Genomic DNA, 20,533 nt, shown 5'->3' with positions numbered 1-20,533 from the left:
TTTATTGGTTATCTAGACCTACAAACATCTCGTCGGCATCAAATCGAAAGAATGTTGGATAAACCCAATCGGCCAATTTGTATAAGTTGGCACAGATCATTCAACTTCTCCCCCAAACCGGGTTCAATGAATTCCCACCACTACGACCGAGACTGCGACGAGATGATTCATTTCCTCCGGGGGATTCAAATTCCCGGATACTATATCGGGGATGATGTGATGGGTTATTGAAATACACACCTTCCAGCTTAATATTGAGACGGGGGCAGATTTAGACCGAATCGATGGATTGATGTGGCGTTAATTGATATTCCTATCGAACACTCTGGATGTTTGTGGTCGAAGGCATAGGTTGGTACTTACAAGGAGGGCGGCATTATTCAACCAGATTTGCATTAGGTTCCTCACCCAGCAATATCCATCAAAGGGAAGAAGAAGTCGGGGGATGTGGTGCAGAAGGTAATCAATCTAATCGTTTCTAACCACAAAGTTACAGGAAGCACTATGGGAGGCTTGTGGGTATTGAACTATGCAGATACGTACCCTTCTATAGGTTTGGGGGGCACATCAAGTGATGGAGTGCATCGGTTTCAATGCAAAACCATTTCCGTTCATCAGGAAGATAGATTAAGTGCCTAGTGCGGTTGAGGCGCAAAGTTCAACGCTCACAGTCCGGAATTGAGTTGAACTGTTTTGAATTGAATAATTTGATTATGATTGTTTGTAACCAATGTAACAAGGATTTTGAGATTTTTTTAACAGTGGTTTTGGATGGAAGCTTTTGTGTTTATCTTCACACAAAGAAAAGGTTGCAAATTGTCAATGCCGTTAGGCTCCAACTCTGAACATTTTATGGGATTTTCATCCGATCATGGTAAAAAAAAGTATAGTTTCATCAACAATATTCCGCCTACATTCAACTTTATTGATGATTGATTCTTGACCAACTGTATTTATTGAATATTACAAAATATTTTTGTGATTAGTTTTATACATTTAACTATAAATATAATAGATTCAACTGCAATTGTATGATTGATTTAATCATAAGTATAATAAATTCAACTATAATTTATTGATTGATTTTGGGCATTCAACGTTACATATTTTAGATTCAACTACAGTGCTATGGTTGATTCAACTGTATTTATGATTGAATCAATACTTCTATGATTTATTTGATGCGTTCAAATATATATTTAGAGTTGCTTTTCCGCATTTTTCTTTCATTAATTTTTATATTTTGGTTTAATACATATTTTGTTTATTTGTTATCATTTGAAAGCACAAACAAGATTAACAATGAAATTATCATTTTGTTAGCAATCAGCACATCGATGGTTTAGCAATTGTTTAGCCCATTGGTGGTCAAACTGAGGCCCATGGGCCAAATTTGGCCCGCGAACGCGAATTTGTGGCCCGCGAAACATTGATCATCTTCAGTGTTATGTAATGAGAATTAAACTAACGAATTAGAGCAAAGTCAAAATATTTGTTAACTCCTTGTTGAATCACTATTTTTAAAAAAAATTCTTCGTTTTTTTTTTCAAAATTTCGCTTTTTGAAATTTTGATCAAATAATGATTTGTAATTTTGGAGGCAGTAAAAAGTCGCTTCGTTGGTCTTGAAAATCCTAACTCCATTGAACAGACTAGAAGTCTAGTAGAAACGGGTCGAAACAAGAAGATATGGATTGACAGTTGATCATCTGTCTCTTTTCAATTGACTTCAACCGATTTGTACCAAGTCGAAACTAATCCTACTGCCGAGCTGGATTGGTTCCGATTAGTTTCAACTTGCTCCATTGAATAACGACCTGACTAGTTTCGACCAAAACATTGGCTCGTTGAACATGTATCAATTGACAGAAACCAGTTGAAACCGATTTTTACCAACGGTTGAACAAAGCTAAACAAAACAAAGTCAGTCATTGATCTATTCTTGTGAGCGACAGATGTGTCCAAGTGAATCTCTGAAATGAGGTTCGTAGAATCACGTCAATGGCGTGGTTGGTAGAATAAGCACAATAAGCGAAGATATTTAAGGCTGCTGCTGATTGTTTTGATTTGGTCTTCCAGTGGAATAAGACGGTATTGGCGTTTGAAGCACAGATTTTTAAGGCTGCTGCTTCTGATTTTTTAATTTGATTTGGATTTTTAAGGCTACTGCTGATGATTGTTTGTTTTGAATAAGCCTTCTGGTTGGGTAGGCTGTTTCTAAGAATACTATCGAATTATTCCGGCTCTGATAAACAGAGACAGAGTGACAAATAAAAGCACAGTTCTGAAAGATGTTGCTAAAGCCTAGTCCACACTAGGCAACTCGGACTGCGATTTCGGTTGCTGAGACTTTGTTTTTGTTTACATTTGATGATGTCTCGTCTCAAGTCTCCCGACAGATATGGGAGACCTTCAGCAACCAAGATGTAAACATAAACAAGTCTCAGCAACCAGAATCGCAGTTCAAGTTGCCGAGTGTGGACTAGGCTTAAGAATGTTTTTTTTTGCGGATTGTTCCGGCTCTGGTAAACAAAGGCAGAGCGACAGGAAAAGCACAAATTGGGAAGGCTTTCGTGAAGAATTTTTTCGGATGGGATGAAGAGTATGGATAAGCAGAAATTAAATAAAATTTGTAGGTTGGAGAATAAAAATGTGGAATATGGAATAAAAATTAAGGATATTTGGAAAATGAATTTCGACAAAAAACAAAAGTCGACGCGAAAAAAGTTTTAACTGAGAATAGAGAATAGAGAATAGAGAATGTAGGGATTACATGAAGGATATGCAGAAAATAAATCAAATTGATTAAAAATAAAATCAAATAATAATTTTATTTGACAACACTGAAGATAAATAAAACAAAATAAATTTCTATGGATGGCAACGTTTGCTATTTTGGCAACACTAGGCAAACAAATAAAACAAAGTCAGTCATTGATCTATTCTTGTGAGCGACAGACGTGTCCCAGTGAATCTCTGAATTGAGGTTCGTAAAATCACGACAATCGCCTGCTTTTTTATAACTTACAACAATATTTTCCGTCAACGTAAGCTTTTTGGAAGGATTAATACAAATACAGTTAATCCTCTGAAAGCCAAGCTTTTTTGCGCTGAAAAATTAAAGGGCAAGGTTGCCAAAATCACAGAAAAATCTGTAATTTCACAGAATTTTGAGCAAATTTTAATATCATAATCTGTTGCTCAGAACACAGAATTTTGCTAAAATTCACGAATTTCACAGATTTTTATAAATTCTGTACGTTTTTCCGAAATTTGAATTTTGAATTTTGGTTGATAATATAAAGTTCAGATTTCTTAGTTAAGATTTGAAAAATATGATAAGATTAGTAAGGTTCATAGATTTTGCTCAAGTAAACTTTTGAAAAGACCCATTTTTCCGGAATTTTCAATTGAACTTTGAGAAATAGCGTCACCGAAAACCATCACAGAATTTTGGGTAAAATCACAGAAAGTCAGAATTTTTATTCATCAAAACACATTTTTTTAGGTTATCTCGCCACAGGGGCTAAGAATCTTTACTTTCAGTGCTTCTGCGATTGTAGTTTTTCCACAATTCAAACAATTTTTCGTAAATTAAAAAAAATACAACTGATTTGTAGCTTTATTTTTATAAGTTTTTGTAAAAAATATACCATAAATATCTGAGATATCCTAACAGAAACAACTTAAAATAACACATTATTCGTTTTTTTTGTTTTTCTTTCCTAATCCTACATGTAGACGGGGTATGTGAACTCACAGAAAAATCTAAATTTTCATAGAATTTTGAGCCAATTTTCATCACAGAACATAGAATTTTAAAAATATTCAAAAATTTCCAATATTTTATCTCAATATAAATTTTGAATAATTATTCTTGAATTTAAAAAAATATGATAAAATGAGTAATATTAATTGATTATTACTAAGTAAAATGTAAAAAAAATAATTATCTTGACATGACCTTTGATTAAAAATAAAGGAAAAAGCATTACTGAATACCGTCACAGAAGTTTTGGGTTCAATTACAGAAAGCCAGATTTTTTTGCCAAACCACAGACTTTTTTTGGCAATATTGCTCTTGAGGTGTCGTTCATAAGTGCAAGAGCAAAGCTTCACAAAGAGTTGTGAAACCCGCACTCAAGGTTGCCGAAAAAAAACCTAGTTTTTGACAAAAAAAAATCTGATATTCTGTGATTTGACTCCTGTCAAATGATAAGTCTGTGATAAGATTTTGTGATGTTTATACGATTTTCACTGGAAAAAAAATGTCAAATATACCTATTTTTACAAAAAATATGAAAGAAATCCATAAACAGTACTAACTTTATAACATTTCCTTGAATTTGGGTCAGGAATCCATAGTAACTATGGACATAGAAATTTAATAATTTTAAAATGTGTACAAAATTTCAAAAATTGGTGATTTATGTGAAAAACTTCAAATTTCTGCGTTCTGCGAAACAGATACTGTGACGAAAATATGTTCAAAATTCTGTGAAATTGTAGAATATTCTGTGATTTTGGCAACCTTGCCTACACTCTTGTAAGCGGCGAACCGCACACCAAAGTTGCCAAAATCCCAGAAAAATCTGGAATTTTACAGAATTTTGAGCTATTTTTCATCACAGAGTTTGTGTTACAGAACACAGAATTTTGAAAAATTCACAGATTTCACACATTTTTTGAGTTTTGAAAGGTTATAATTTTTTGGTCAAAATACAATTAAGTTATCTAACTTTGAATTTGAAAAGTATGATAAGATTGGTAATGTGTATAGATTCGTCACAACTAATGTTTAAAAATCGATTTATCATGAATTTTCAATTAAATTAAAGAAAATTGCATCGTAGAAAACTATCACAGGTTAAACCACAGATAGTCAGAACATTGTTCTCAAAAACACAGATTTTTTTTCGGCAACCTTGGGCATAAATATATTGCGTTCTTTCTACTTAACTTAGGATCAAATTTTTCAAAAGAAAAAACCAATCTAGGATGCCAATAATTTTTTAATGATCATAATCATTTTGCTCATCTTTTTTTAATCCAATAACACATGAACCAAAAATTTCTAAGGTTATCAAAATGATAATTAAAAAAAAATCCACTTTCAGTTTTCTCATGTTCTTAAGGTTTTTTTAGCTGTATTTTTTGAAAACTGCTTGTTAAGCGAATTACATCAATATACATAATTTGAAACACTTTACGTAAGTCACAATCATAATTGGTTTAATATCGATTTTATTAATTCTCGTCTAAAGACTTGGTTAAGTTTAATAGGGTTGATGGAAAAAGTCATCTGGAAGAGTTTTATAACACATACAGAATGCCCCATCAAAATGTAAGCTAATTTTCAGTCGTTTTCCAAAAATAAATAAGCTTTTTCAGAATATTCTTTGCTTATTATTCCAAACCAGATTTAGAATACAAAGGTGATTAGATGACCACCCCGTTTTGATAAGCAAAAAGTAGCTTTTTCGCAGGCATTCTGGATACAATTGGCCAACATTTCGGGCTTTATATTGGTTATTTGAGATCGTGGAATAGCTTGAAGTTCGTCAATGTTTTTATTGTGCTAAAATATATTTACAGGAAAAAAGTGTGGTACCGTTAAATTCTGAGAATGAGGAGGACAGTTTGAATCACAAGTTTTTTATCTAATGATTTTAACGGTAAGCACCCACAGGTTTCACAACTGTACAATCGTTTCAAAGCAAATCACTAGAATTTCAGGCGAATTTTTTGACATTCAAATAGGATTGAAACGAACAAATTTAGAGCTCATCAAAGTTTAAACATAATTTTTGCTATTGCTCAATAAACTGTATAAATTTTTTTAACTAATCATAGCTAATTGAGAGCTGGAGGATGTTGTTAGATTACAAAATTTCTAGGATGTATATCGATTTTCCAAAAAATATTTTTTTCAGAAAAAAAAGATTTGTTTTGTTTATAAATTTTTCTGCATATCTACTCTGATATTTTAAGCATACATTGGAATAATCTAATAAAAATACCATTGGGCTTTTTAAAATCTAGGATAATTTAACATTTTATGAATGTGATTTCATAATTTTAATGAAAAAAATATTTAAATAAAATATTAATAAAAAAAAATTTGCTTAAAATTTTTTTGGGCCGCAAAAAAATCTCATTTCTCAAATTTGGCCCGCTAGCGCCAAACGTTGGCCACCCATGATCTAGCCATTTCTGCTTTCCGATGAAACGCCAATTTGGTGCCACCAGCGATGGAAATGAAATGAATATGATGCGATAAAGGTTTTATCCTGAACTGTACACTTCGCGATCTGTACAAGTAGCGAACAAACTTGGTTCCTCTCAATCCATAACAAAATGTTGGTACGGTTGTCACTCGGAGATAACGAATACATTGTTAGACAACATATAGCTCTGACAAGTGAGTAACTTTCTTTGCTCGATGTGTACTCAAATCGCAAGCTGAAATGCTGCACGGAGAATGAGTGTCGATAACATTTTTGACTTGTGACAGTCGAAGATTCTGTTGGTCCTCTGACTATCGGAATGACATTTTTGAATTTTTGATTCCGTGACTGTCATGGAAAAATTTAAAAAAAATGTCATGATGCGACACATGAATAGAAAGCTCTTGACCTGTACATGATGGGAATGGATAGGAAAAGTGGTTCGGGGCCATCTGGTCCTGGCCACGGCCAATCTGGCCGGTTCCGGAATCCGAAAAATAAAAATGATCAGATTTCAACTTGCGACACATAAATAGAAAGCTCTTAACCTGAACATGATGGAAATTGATAGCGAAAGTGGTTCGGGGCCATCTGGTCCTGGCCACGGCAAATCTGGCCGGTCCCGGAATATGAAAAATCAAAATAATCAGATTTCAACTTGCGACACATCAATTGAAAGCTCTTGACCTGTACATGATGGGAATTGATAGGAAAAGTGGTTCGGGGCCATCTTGTCCTGGCCACGGCCAAACTGGCCGGTTCCGTAATCCGAAAAATCAAAATGATCAGATTTTTACTTGCGACACATCAATAGAAAGCTCTTGACCTGTACATGATGGGAATTGATAGCGAAAGTAGTTCGGGGCCATCTGGTCCTGGCCACGGCCAAACTGGCCGGTTCCGGAATCCGAAAAATCAAAATGATCAGATTTTTATTTGCGACACATCAATAGAAAGCTCTTAACCTGTACATGATAGGAATTGATAGCGAAAGTGGTTCGGAGCCATCTGGGCTTGGCCACGGTCAATCTGGCCGGTCCCGGAATCAGAAAAATCAAAATGATCAGAATTTAACTTACGACACATGAATAGAAATGGAACAATGATTATATGGAAAGTAAAAATTGAAACATCAAATGTTTTATAACATGTTCATTGTGTTTTAATAAACTTTATATATTTTGGAAAAAAAATCATTTACTATTGCAAAACTTATCGAAAATTTCGCTTTTCAAAATACACTTTTTTATATCCTTTTAGGTAAAACGCTTTCATGTAGGCAACGAAATTCAATTTCTTGAATTTTTCGAATCAATTATTGGTGCACCTTTTAAACTTGGAAAAGGACGAAATTTAGTATAATTATGCATTCTTATTGTAATTTGGGAACCATAAACTTTTCTCAAGCATTCTAAATTTGAGCGAAAACCACGTGGTCTGGCAGGCATTCTGCCTCAATTTTGATTGATTTTAGATAAATTTGTGGGAAGTTAATAAAATACATTGAAACATTTATAGTCTTCCGAAAGTGCATACGAGTGTAAAAACGCTAAGCTGTAGTTTCATCAGACTTCGCAGGCAGGTTTACCATATATTACCATATATATATTAACCATGCAAAACTCAAGAGCTTTCTATTCATGTGTCGCAAGTTAAAATCTGATCATTAAGATTTTTTGGATTCCGGAACCGGCCAGATTGGTCGTGGCCAGGACCAGATGGCCCAGAACAACTTTTCCTATCAATTCCCATCATGTACAGGTTAAGAGCTTTCTATTGATGTGTCGCAATTTAAAATCTGATCATTTTGATTTTTCGGATTCCGGAACCGGCCAGATTGGCCGTGGCCAGGCCCAGATGGCCCGAACCACTTTTCCCATAAATTCCCATCATGTACAGAGCAAGAGCTTCCTATTGATGTGTCGCAAGTTAAATCTGTTCATTTTGATTTTTTGGATTCCGGAACCGGCCAGATTGGCCGTGGCCAGAACCAGATGGCTCCGAACAACTTTTCCTATCAATTCCCATCATTTGCAGGGCAAAAGCTTTCAATTGATGTGTCGCAAGTTAAAATCTGATCGTTCTGATTTATCGGATTCCGGAACTGGCCAGATTTGCCGTGGCCAGGACCAGATGGCCCCGTACCACTTTTCCTATCAATTCTCATTATGTACAGGTCAAAAGCTTTCTAATCAAGTGTCGCAAGTTAAAATCTGATCATTTTGATTTTTCGGATTTCGGAACCGGCCAGATTGGCCGTGACCAGGACCAGATGGCTCCGAACCACTTTTCCCATAAATTCCCATCATGTACAGAGCTTTCTATTGATGTGTCGCAAGTTAAAATCTGACCATTTTGACAGTCGTTTTCGTACTGATGAATGTCGCTCTAGGCATCCCTGCTTGTTAGTAAGAAAATCATCATCTTTGACGAAATGATTATGATAGGATCGCTTCTGTTCGTCAGATGTACATTTTCCGATAAACTCTTTATACCCAGTTGTGCACTTTGAGATCCACATCTTGTGGTCAGCGCACACTACAAGAGAAATATGGTAAGAAGGAGAGCGTAAAGTCTGAACCAACACGGATAGTATTTAGATGGTGCTATTTTGAGATACTCGTAACTCGTTTCTCACAGAGGTCTGTTTGCAATTGTGAGAGGAGTATGTGAGTGTCGTCGACAGGCAACGATGTCAATGCATCGTAGACGAGGTTTGTATGTATTCAATTATCGCTAGAAGCGATTTTTTTCCATCGCTGGGTGCCACCCAACCGGGATGTCCAACGATTAAGTTGCTGCCGCAACTGGCTTTAATTGATCTAAAGCGGGGAAAATTTGGTCACAAGTTTATTAAAACAAGCAAATGCATGCTTTTCAATTATACCTTTATTACCTTCTGTTTTTGCCATTGGTGAACACCAGATGCTTGTTGGTTAAGGTGAACTAGCTTAAATTATATAAATACCTGTTGTTTTAGGATATGTATGTGTTTGTTCAAGTATCACACAATTAATCATAAAAATATTGTTGAGTTTACTGTATTTATAGTTCAATACCTAGAATCAATCATACATTTGTAGTTAAATCTATCATATTAGCAGTTAAATCAATAATACCACAACACTTGAATATATCATATTTATAGTTAGATGTTACAGGTCAATCAGAAATGTATAGCTGAATCTATTATATTTATAGTTGAATGCCAAATCAATCAAACATTTGTAGTTGTACCATATTAAAAATTGAATCAATTTTATCATTATAGTCGAATCCATCATTTTATTTATAGTTGATTTCGTGAGGTCAATCATCAGTTTGTAGTTGAGTTTATTATATTGTATAGTTAAATATTATATTGTATAATTAAATCTACTACGTTTTGATGATTGGTATAACCAGCTTAAATATTTAGAACAACAATCGTCTTATTTCTCCATGATTGAATAATTTATCCCAAAATAAAAAAAAAAATTAAGTGAGAATCGAACCCAACGCAATATTCCTATTTCGACTTGTCAATCTGCCAATTCAACCAGTGCACCAATTGAGTCAGTTAGCAAATGAAGGTTTATTGTCGTGAATAGTACACGCACGATCATCAAAACAACGCACTGCGTTGGCCGTCTGCCGTTTGGCCGGTGGGTTTTTTTTTCGCTCCCCGTTTTCTTTGATGAGAAATGAGATGGGAATGGGAAGGGGAATGGGGATAAGAATCGGAAAGGGAATGGGAAAGGAAATGGGAATGGGAATGGGAATGGGAATGGGAATGGGAATGGGAATGGGAATGGGAATGGGAATGGGAATGGGAATGGGAATGGGAATGGGAATGGGAATGGGAATGGGAATGGGAATGGGAATGGGAATGGGAATGGGAATGGGAATGGGAATGGGAATGGGAATGGGAATGGGAATGGGAATGGGAATGGGAATGGGAATGGGAATGGGAATGGGAATGGGAATGGGAATGGGAATGGGAATGGGAATGGGAATGGGAATGGGAATGGGAATGGGAATGGGAATGGGAATGGGAATGGGAATGGGAATGGGAATGGGAATGGGAATGGGAATGGGAATGGGAATGGGAATGGGAATGGGAATGGGAATGGGAATGGGAATGGGAATGGGAATGGGAATGGGAATGGGAATGGGAATGGGAATGGGAATGGGAATGGGAATGGGAATGGGAATGGGAATGGGAATGGGAATGGGAATGGGAATGGGAATGGGAATGGGAATGGGAATGGGAATGGGAATGGGAATGGGAATGGGAATGGGAATGGGAATGGGAATGGGAATGGGAATGGGAATGGGAATGGGAATGAGATGTGAACGGAATTTTGATGAGAAACGAGAAGATGTTTTCCATTGCCGGTTTACACTCACACGCACAGTTATCCGGCGCGGTGGTTGTTTGCCGGGGTTTGAAAACAATAAATGTTTTTTTAAAGTTTTGACTCTACTATCGTCACCTCACGCGCAGTGCAGAAAAGGGCCAATATCTCTGCTGGCGAGCTTTATCCTGCCTTAGGATATGGGATATGTTTTATTTGGTTTCTTTCAGACACATACAATGCTGTTGCACTGTTGGGACAAAGCCAGCGACGAGAAAACTTGTTAGTATCTGTCCGGCTTTGAAACTTATGCCAATAATTCCACCTCCAAGGATGGTCATTATTGGAGTAGAGTCTGATTTTTTTTTGAGGAGATTCAAATAAAAGTGCCTTATTTAATTTCCATATTTATGTACATATCAATGCATAGATTAACTACTGTTAAAATCTACGGTACTTCGGGTTTGATCAAAATGTGGACAAACATTGTGCATCTGTAATTTAAATTTTAAAAGAACCTTTATGGATGTGCACAGCTTTATAGCTCAGAGCATAGAAAGATTACAGAAATATGCTGGTTTAGAATTTATAAAGAGATCTCCTGGTTAGTAAACTTTTCACTAGTTTAGAAAAACTGTGTCATCCTTCTCTCTTCATTAAGCAGAATCATGAGAGTCATGACGCCTTTCTCTAATAAGTAATTATTCCATTTCTATTCGGAATCAAAACTGTTGACTTTGTTAAGCTTATGGCAAATCTCAATTTAGAACCATTCACCTGGTTCCACCACAAGAATATGTGATTTACTGGGAACTGAGTTTGATGCAAGAAACCTTCTCAATCATCTTCCAAGCTGGTGAATCTCGTGATGAATCAACACAAATCTGTCCACCAGCACCAGCTATCGGTATCGGTTAAATCCAGGTCACTTCCCTTTTCATTCCTGGCTGAAGGTACATTATTGGGTTCACTATGTATTTATGCATGTCGTGATTGGATATTGGCAAAATCTCGGATGCACCCTGGCAAACGCGAATTCATTCCAGACGTCACCGATTCCAGGCGACTCTCTACTTACGCGCGGGAGGGAAGCCGGCGATGATTTGTGGATGCAAATCACGCTCCTGCTGCGAGATCTCGCAATGCATACCAATTTACTCGGCTCCATCCCGAAACCGGTGTGGGTGATAAACTGAAGCCGAAAGCGGATTGCCTGACTGATGAAGCTTACTTCCCCGTTGATTGAGAGTTCCTCGGTTAGGGTGGGCACTTTTTTAAAAGTTTTTAACTATCGATTAGCAAAAATTTCTACAAACAAATATCCAATTTTTTTTAAACATTTCTTTAAGTTACGACTTCAAACAGTTGTTTTTTTTTTCAAATATTAAAATTTAAATAATAGTGTCCTCAACAATCCAAGACCAACTCTACCGGCCGCCTAGGTATCACTCGAATTACCACCCATCCCAAATCCGGTGGAAAGTTCGAGAATCGTCAACCAGCAGCCAAGCAAGGAAGCGATTAGAATTTTAATTGCATTCAACGACTTCGATGATGATGATGATCGAGATGAGAAGTTCCTTCGGGATCGATCCCACATTGTTTCCTGTTTCGTTCTTCGGTATGGGTTGCAAATTTTGACATTTCAAACTTCTGAATCCGAATAAATTGTTGCCGAGCTTAATCTTCGATGCCAATGAATATTCAGGCCGCATCAGTTGGTTGTTGATGTTTGGTGAAATTTGGGATTTATTTTTGTGATAAAAGGTTTTGGAATACTAACTTTTCATCAAACTATTGACGAAAATTTTGATTTTCGGTTAAGATTTTGGTTGTTCTAAGATTTGATTAGCTAACATCAGTAAACTATCTTACATTTTAAGACATGCTCGAAGTCAAAAATAAAAATTTAGCCATATTGTGCCCAGAGTATTGTTGTGTTGACTGAACAAAAAAGTCCTCCAGTAAATTATTCGGGGCAGGGTATTTGACAGTTGTAAAACATTTTGTGTATACTTAGGATACCACATTTTTCCTATGATAATTTTGATTAAATTTGTTCAGAAAAAATCCTTTTTAGACAAGAAAAAATAAAAAAAAAACGTGAAAATCAAAATAAAAAGGAACCACACCTATTCTTGTTTTGTTGAGTTTGCAAATGAAGTCAACGAATCCGGGTTTTTCTCCACAAAATCCTGGAAACCGAGCCGGACCGGATCTTTGAAAAACGCAAGCTTAGTATAAACAGACTCCGTTTGATTTTTGGCAACACGATCAAACACCTCATGTTGCCAAAATTTAGCGATTTTATCTCAACTTTTTTTATTTATTAGTTTGTCAAATTCCAGGGCTGGAAAACACAAAAAAAATTAAGAAAAATATCGCTCAAATGTCAAATTCGTCTGACTAAATCACTGACTAGTTAGTGGATAGCAAATTTTGTTTCTTGAAAATGTTAATTATGTTATCTTTTTTTTAGGTCTTTGAGAAAGTTTTCCATTGAATAGGTTTGCAAATTTCATCAAGATGAGCAAGCCTTATACAAAGCATAGGGGAGAGGCGGGTTATATGCGCATATTAAGGAAAACACTCATTTTCTCCCATATTCCGATAGATAGGAGCCTGAAAACTATATGCACATGAGCGGACATCTGTTTTCTATACGTAAGAGCAATTTTTCTGTTAAAATCTTTTACAGTTTTTGTGAAAATAATTTTATAATAAAAGAAGTCAAAATAGCCGATTTCCGAAACCGGCGGGCTAAATGCGCATATTTATGTTTTAAGCTATATTTCATTTACACTCGCAAAATTTTGAAATTATTTAATTGCAAATGGTAGAAACGGATGTTAGGCATACGTCAAGGCTGAAATTTTGGTGAAATTTTTTACATTACTAGTTCTTTTGCATGAAACATAGTTAAGTATGCCATATGGCCATATTTCGTGGTAATATTTTGTTCATATTGTATTTTTATCGGATCAGTATGAAGTTCTTCCTTTTTCGCTGTAAGATCGTGATTTGAGCGTAGATTTAATGTTTAAATGATAGGAAGTAAAAAATTTATAAGAATAGTCTATTTTTCTTGATATAGGCATTTAACCTGCCTTGATATGGGCATTCAGAACCTGTCTCGCATTCCAATATCTTATCATCTACAACTTTGCCAAAAGCTTCAATTTGTTGAATTTCCGATTTCCAGATGAATAAGAAAGAAAAACCATTAAAATTTTTGTTCACAGAATCTGTACGCACGATATTTAAAATTCAATATATTATATCAAAACTGACAAAAATCTTGTTTGAATTTTTAAATTTTTTTGACTTTATATAACAATTTAATTTTTTCATGCCATGTGTTAAAAGCGTACTACCCTCAAACTGCACTGATTAGATATGATGAATCTCTAGCCATATCGTCAATCGGCTGTATGCGCATATTACCTAACATGCGCATTTAGGAACACTTCCCCCTAATAGTTTTGTTGATTTCAGCATAAATATTTAGAACAAATGATTACAACTCTTTCAGAAACTGCTCAGTTTGTTGTCGAAAAGTGAAAAAAATGCTGAAAAAATGCTGCAGCGAATTTCAATTTGCCTCATCTAGTTCAAAATAACCCGAATGTTCTGTCATAAAGGCCATTATTCGTCAATTTCTGACAATTTATAGGTTCATTAAAACCTGGATAAATCGTAGCATTTCCAAATGTTTAACCCAAAATCCGGGCAATATACGGGCAAATTTGGTCAAAACCATGGAAATATTCAGTTAAAATCAAGATCAAGAAATCACTTGAAATTTTTTTTTTTTCATCAAATCACGTCCGCAGATTTCAAACCTTATTTTGGGTTTCCTAAACAAAAGTCATGATAATTTGGATAAAACTTGCCATCTAAAAATCCTTTCAGAACGTAAAAATGAAAAATTATAACAACTCAACTTAAGTTTTTTGTTAGATTTAACAAATAAAGAGAATAAATTGAGAGAAAATCCAGGCTTAGTCCAACGAAATCCGGCAAATCGGGTCGGACTGGACTTTCCTTAAATTTTGTGTCAAATATCCGGGCAAGTCGGGATAAATCCGGGTAATGTGGAAACATTTGTAAAAATGTCTAATTTTGTTTTCAAATTTGTAATTTTTGTTATTTTTAATTAATTTTTTTATTATGTTTTTTTTTATTTTATGAAGTTTTTTTTATGTGTTTTCTTGTTAGGTTTTATAAACATGTGAGAAATTTAAACCCATTGATGATGTTGGTCTGAAATATATTGGTAATGTAAAAGCGGAAAATTTTAAGTTATATTGTTTATAAAAAAAAAACTGTGTCAAAATCGAACCCTGGTGGCATCTACAAAAAGGTCTGTGCTTCTTTTCATGAAAAATCTGGTATTTCAGAAGACTTTATCAACACAATTGAGGATCTCTGAGCCAAATGGGTATAAGAAACTTATTGGTCGATTTTGAATTCATGATGCCAGACGCATTTCTATGTTTCGAATTATATTTGATGATCTTTTCGGATTTTAGAATTTTATTCAACTACATACTTCCACAGTCAAAAGAAAAATCAAAAAATCAAAAAATCAAAAAACACTCTGTTCTGATTCCAGTGATGGCGAGTCTTTCGTTAGACGCGTGACAGGAGATTTTGAACAGTTACCTTATCCAAACAATCAGCAGCAGCAGACTTAAAAGTTGGCACTTAGTAATCCAATCCGTCTTTTCTCAACGGAAGGCCAAATCAAAACAAATAATCAGCAGCATCCTTAAAAATCTGTACTTTTGAAGCCAATCCGTTTTTCCCACCGGAAGCCGAATCAGAATCATTTTGTTTTCCTTGCAGCAGCCTTATATATCTGCACTCCCTGTGCCAATCTGTCTTTCTACCGGAGGCCAAATCACACATTTTTAAAAACAGCAGTCTCATGAATCTGCGCACAGTCAATCCTTCTTTCTACCGGAGGCTGAAAAAAATTATTCCTGGCAGCAGCCTTATAAATCTGCACTCTTTTTTTTTCTTTTTGATAGGAGTCTAACCCGTTAAGGTCATTCTTCCTCAATCTGCACTCCCTGTGCCAATCCGTCTTTCCACCGGAGGCCAAATCAGAAACTATGTTTTCCTAGCAGTAGCCTTGGAAATCTGCGCTCCTTGTGCCAATGTGCCAATCCGTCTTTCTACCGGAGGTCGAATCAGCAAGTTTTTTTTAACAGCAGCCTTATAAATCTGCGCTCCCTGTGCCAATCCTTCTTTCTATCAGAGGCCGAATCACAACCATTTTGTTTTCCTAGCAGCAGCCTTATAAATTTGCGCTCCCTGTGCCAATCCGTCCTTCTAGATCAGAAATAAAATTTCCCTAGCAGCAGCTTTACAAATCTGCGCTCCCTGTGCCAATCCGTCTTTCTGCTGGAGGCCGATTCAGAAACAAATTTTTCCAAGCAGCAGCCTTATGAATCTACGCTCCATGGACCAATCGTTCTTTCTACCGGAGGCCGAATCAGAAACAATTTTTTCCTAGCAGCAGCTTCAAAAATCTGGTGCTCTCAGTTCCAATCCGTGTTTCTACCGGAGGCCGAATAAGAAACATTTTGTTAACCCAGCAGCCTTATAAATCTGCATTCCTTGTGCCAATCCTTTTTTTCTACCAATTGCCGAATCAGAAACTTTTGTTTCCTAACAGTAGCCTTATGAATCTGCGCTCCATTTGCCAATCCGTCTATCTACCAGAGACTGAATCCGAAACTTTTTTTCACAGCAGCCTTATAAATCTGCGCTCCCTGTGCCAATCCTTCTTTCCACCGGAGGCCGAATCGGAAACTTTTTTTCCCTTATAAAACTGCGCCCCTGTGCCAATTCGTCTTTTTACGCTAGGCCGAATCAGAAACATTTTGTTTCCGAGCAGCAGCCTAATAAATTTGCGCTCCCTTCTTTCTACCGGAGGTCAAATCAAAAACTTTTTTTCCAAGCAGCAGCCTTACAAATCTGCGCTCACTGCGCCAATTCGTCTTTCTACCGGAGGCTGAATCAGAAACATTTTGTTTTCTTAGAAGTAGCCTTATAAATCTGCGGTCCCTGTGCCAATCGGTCTTTTAATCCGAGGCCATATCAGAACCTTTTTTTCTAACAGTAGCCTTATAAATCTGCGCTCCCTGTGCCAATCCGTCTTTCTAACGGAGGCCGAATCAGAAACTTTTTGTTTTCCTAACAGCATCCTCATAAATTTGCGCTCCATGTGTCAATCCGTCTTTCTACTGGAAGCCAAATCAGAAACTTTTTTTCCTAGCTGCAGCCTAATAAATCTGCGCTCCCTGTGCCAATTTATCTTTTTACCGGAGGCTGAATCAGAAACAGTTTGTTTTCTTAAAAGTAGCCTTATAAATCTGCGGTCCCTGAGCCAATCCGTCTTTCTACCGGAGTCCGAATCAGAAACTTTTTTTTTCCTAATAGTAGCCTTATAATTCTACGCTTCCTTAGTCGAACTGTCTTTTTACCGGAGGCACCAGAGACCAGAGACATTTTGTTTTCCTAGCAGCAGCCTTATAAATCTGCGGTCCCTATGCCCCTCCTTCTTTCTATCAGAGGCCGTATCAGACACTTTTTTTCCCAGCAGCAGCCTTATGAATCTGCGTTCCCTGTGCCAATACGAATTATTTTGTTCTCCTAGCAGCAGCCTTATAAATCTGCGCTCTCTGTGCCAATTTTTCTTCTTACCGGATGCCGAATCAAAAACTTTTTTCTAGCGGCAGCCTTATAAACCTGCGCTCTCTGTGCCAATCCGTCTTTCTACCGAATTCCAAATCAGAAACATATTTTTTCCTTACAGCTGCCAAATAAATCTGCGCTCTCCGTGCCAATCCGTATCTCTACTGAAGGCCAAATCATGAAAACAAATTCTAGAAGCAGCTTTATAAATTGGCGCACCCTGTGCCAAACCGCCTTTCTACCGCAGGCCGAATCAGAAACATTTTGTTATCCTAGCAGCAGCCTTATAAATATGCGCTCCCTGTGCCAATCCGTCTTCCTACCGGAGGACGAATCGGAAACATTTTTTTTGCCTAGCAGCAGCCTTATAAATCTGCGCTCCCTGTGCCAATTCGTCTTCCTACCAAAGGACGAATCAGAATCATTTTGTTTTCCTAGCAGCAGCCTTATCAATTTGTGCTCCTTGTGCCAATCGTTCTTTGTACCGGATGACGAATCAGAAACTTTTTTTTCTAGCAGCAGCCTTATTAATCTGAGATCTCTGTGCCACATCATTTCACTTTGTAGTTTGGATTTTCACGACGCATGTTTTCATTTTTTATTGGTAACTTCTCTTGCTTGGACGCCATTTCGATAACTAAAGATCAAATGTCAAAATCTAATTAGAAGTAGGTTTTCGTATGAATGAGAAAACAGGGGAATTTAAATGGACCACTTTTTGATCCGAACACCCTTTATTGTAGGCACTCTCTGTCTACTAACCAAAATGCTTCAAAGTTTTTAATACTTTTACGTGCATCCCAAAAATACTTTCTACCTCTTCCCGAAAATCCTATCTGCCAAAATCCTTCGACAAATTTGTGTCCGACGTTTCACACATACATTCATATTTTATTCGTACCTCACAGCATGTTCCGTCATAAACATCCGGCGCGGACAAGCATCTTCTCCCGGCTTGGATCCTATCCCGTAAGCTTCGTCTTTCCATCCGGACAAGATTGATGGCGTTGTTTTCGTCGTTTAAACGCAGCCGGATTCCCTGCCTGGTTACGATACATGCCAGGACACGGACAACTGCAACCCCAGAATAGAAACATACCTCTATGTAGCTACCGACATTCCATTCCGCATTGACGACCTTGAATGCGTTCAATCTACTCCACATGTATGGAAGCTTCCTAGCAAACGCACTCCCCCGCAATCCATCCCCCATTCAAGCTGGCTGATGTAATTAGAAACTTGGTGGCACCGACACCCTCTGAATGATGGCTCCAGCTCCAGGGCGGGGGTGTTTTCTTTCAACTTTACACATTCGGGGAACACTTTTCGAATGTTGGCTACCTCAATCGAGCGCTGTCCAGGAAAACTTTTCCCTCCAACCGGCAACTTTGCGAACTCAATTTTCAAATGTGATTTCACATTCAAGTCACAAACACGCACCTTCTCTATGTCCTGTATGTGGGTAAGCAAGCTGGACGTCTCTCGAATCTACTTCTCCCGAATGAATGGGCATGGACGTAGGCGGATGGGTGGCTTATTGGATGGGAATTTGAGGTTTACTTCCATTCCCCCTGGAGACAGAAAAAGCGGATCAAAACAACTTTACGGCACCAATCTTTTTGCAAGGGAGCCTGATGTATAGCAGCACGCCATATAATTTATACTGGTATTCATCCTTCTGTGCCGTCCCGTGTCGTCGGAAGGCTGCTGTCATCTTTGCGACGGTCGTCGTCTTCGTCGGGATGCATCGTTGAGTGAAAGTCCAGCTTGGAAAGATGAGATTTAATGAGAGGGCGCTCGGTAAATTATGCAGTTTTATTCAAACCAAACGAAATATGAATAAATTTGTATGGAAGCATGCAAGTGGCTTTTCAACGTAAATTAAGCTGTTGTTTCCAAGTGGTAATTTAAATTTCAAATTTCAAGTGAATGGGTAAACAATATTTTTTTGAATGTCGTGTCATGCAGATTCTTCCATGTTGAAATTAAATCCTTCCAAAATCTTTACATTAAACTAATAAATACTCTTTTTCTCCATTTTCTTCACAGGCCAACGGTGAGGCTTCCCTGGGCAAGTACGGTGGTGGCGTCGTCGGTGCCGCTGGAGCCGGAAGCTTATTCGTCGCTAACCACGCCTATTAAGCGACTGCACTCACAAATATTAAGTATCACACAACAACCCCACAAAATCCACTCAAAGAGAAGACGCAAAACCAAAAAAATAGAGTTGCATGTACGCGTCCTAGTAATGTTACAGCTACAAATTATACCGCGGGATCGCTGGCCTATGGAAAGACCTAGAATGGTTCGATTCCGAACCGGGTGGACGCTCTAGGGCCAGAACTGACCGATACTAACCTCAGCATATATAAATTTGAAAAAAAACACAAAGAATAAAATCAATAATGATTGTTAGAGTACTATTGAATCATATGCAAGTCAGGACGCAAACAACATCTTGATCGTGTACGGGGTGTAAAAGGCCCCGGATCCAAGAATGACATTGAAAGAATCGATCGCATCACAAATTATAGCTGTAGTTGAAATTATAAAATAGAGAAAAAGAAATTGTTAAATGATGGAGTATTTCGAATGCTTATTCCAGATAAGTGTGCTTAGGATAACAAGGATCTGTTTTGTTTGGAAAAATAAAAATAGTCAGCATGAAAATTTGTTTCAGTCAACCAGGATCTTCAATTGAATTTTCAAAACAACAACATCAACTCGAGAATTCACTTTACAAATCAAATCCAATATCCGTGTCAATGGATGTGCGATTACTAGTTTTTAGTTGAATTTTCCTATCTTAAGTTTGAACTATTTTAAGCCACCGCACTGGTTGTTACCGAGTAAACAGTCAATAAACTTATGAAAAAAAAGTAAACGGTAATGATTTGAAATTATATTGGTGATTAGTTATCCGAAAAAACTTCCGTGCTGTGCCCATTTTTATCCCTTTGACTAGTTGTTATATACAATTCGAAATCTTCCCAGGCGACTTCGACACAATTATTGGCTCCGAGCCTGAGAGTTGCACGTGCCCAACGGTGCGAGGAAAAAGTCAGGTATCGATACGACATCCGCCGCTTGGAGAATCCAGAGGTGAAAAGGGCATACGTTGAACAGCTTGAATCCCGAGCCTCGGAGCTGCCGACAGACGGAAAAGTCAAAGAACAGTGAAGTGGAATCAAGAATGCCTTCATCACGACAAGCCATGGTACTCTCGGATGTCGGATAAAATTGAGAGGATGGTAGAAGATCGGAG

The 20,533-nt window shown here is 37.1% G+C and overlaps 1 protein-coding gene across 1 annotated transcript in view; it reads left to right on the top strand.

Annotated features, from left to right (window-relative positions):
• LOC129758595 (fructose-bisphosphate aldolase-like) overlaps positions 1-20,168 on the top strand; it is a 106,242-nt gene extending 86,074 nt beyond the window's left edge. Inside the window, exon 6 of the mRNA XM_055756142.1 lies at positions 19,318-20,168. Coding sequence (XP_055612117.1) covers positions 19,318-19,410 — 93 coding nt within the window. The 3' untranslated portion in view covers positions 19,411-20,168. The remainder of the gene's footprint in view (positions 1-19,317) is intronic.
• Positions 20,169-20,533: the final 365 nt, after the last annotated feature.

This window comes from Uranotaenia lowii, chromosome 3, assembly GCF_029784155.1.
Source record: "Uranotaenia lowii strain MFRU-FL chromosome 3, ASM2978415v1, whole genome shotgun sequence".
NCBI classification, from domain to species: domain Eukaryota; kingdom Metazoa; phylum Arthropoda; class Insecta; order Diptera; family Culicidae; genus Uranotaenia; species Uranotaenia lowii.
This window is presented reverse-complemented; position numbering and strand designations above follow the sequence as displayed.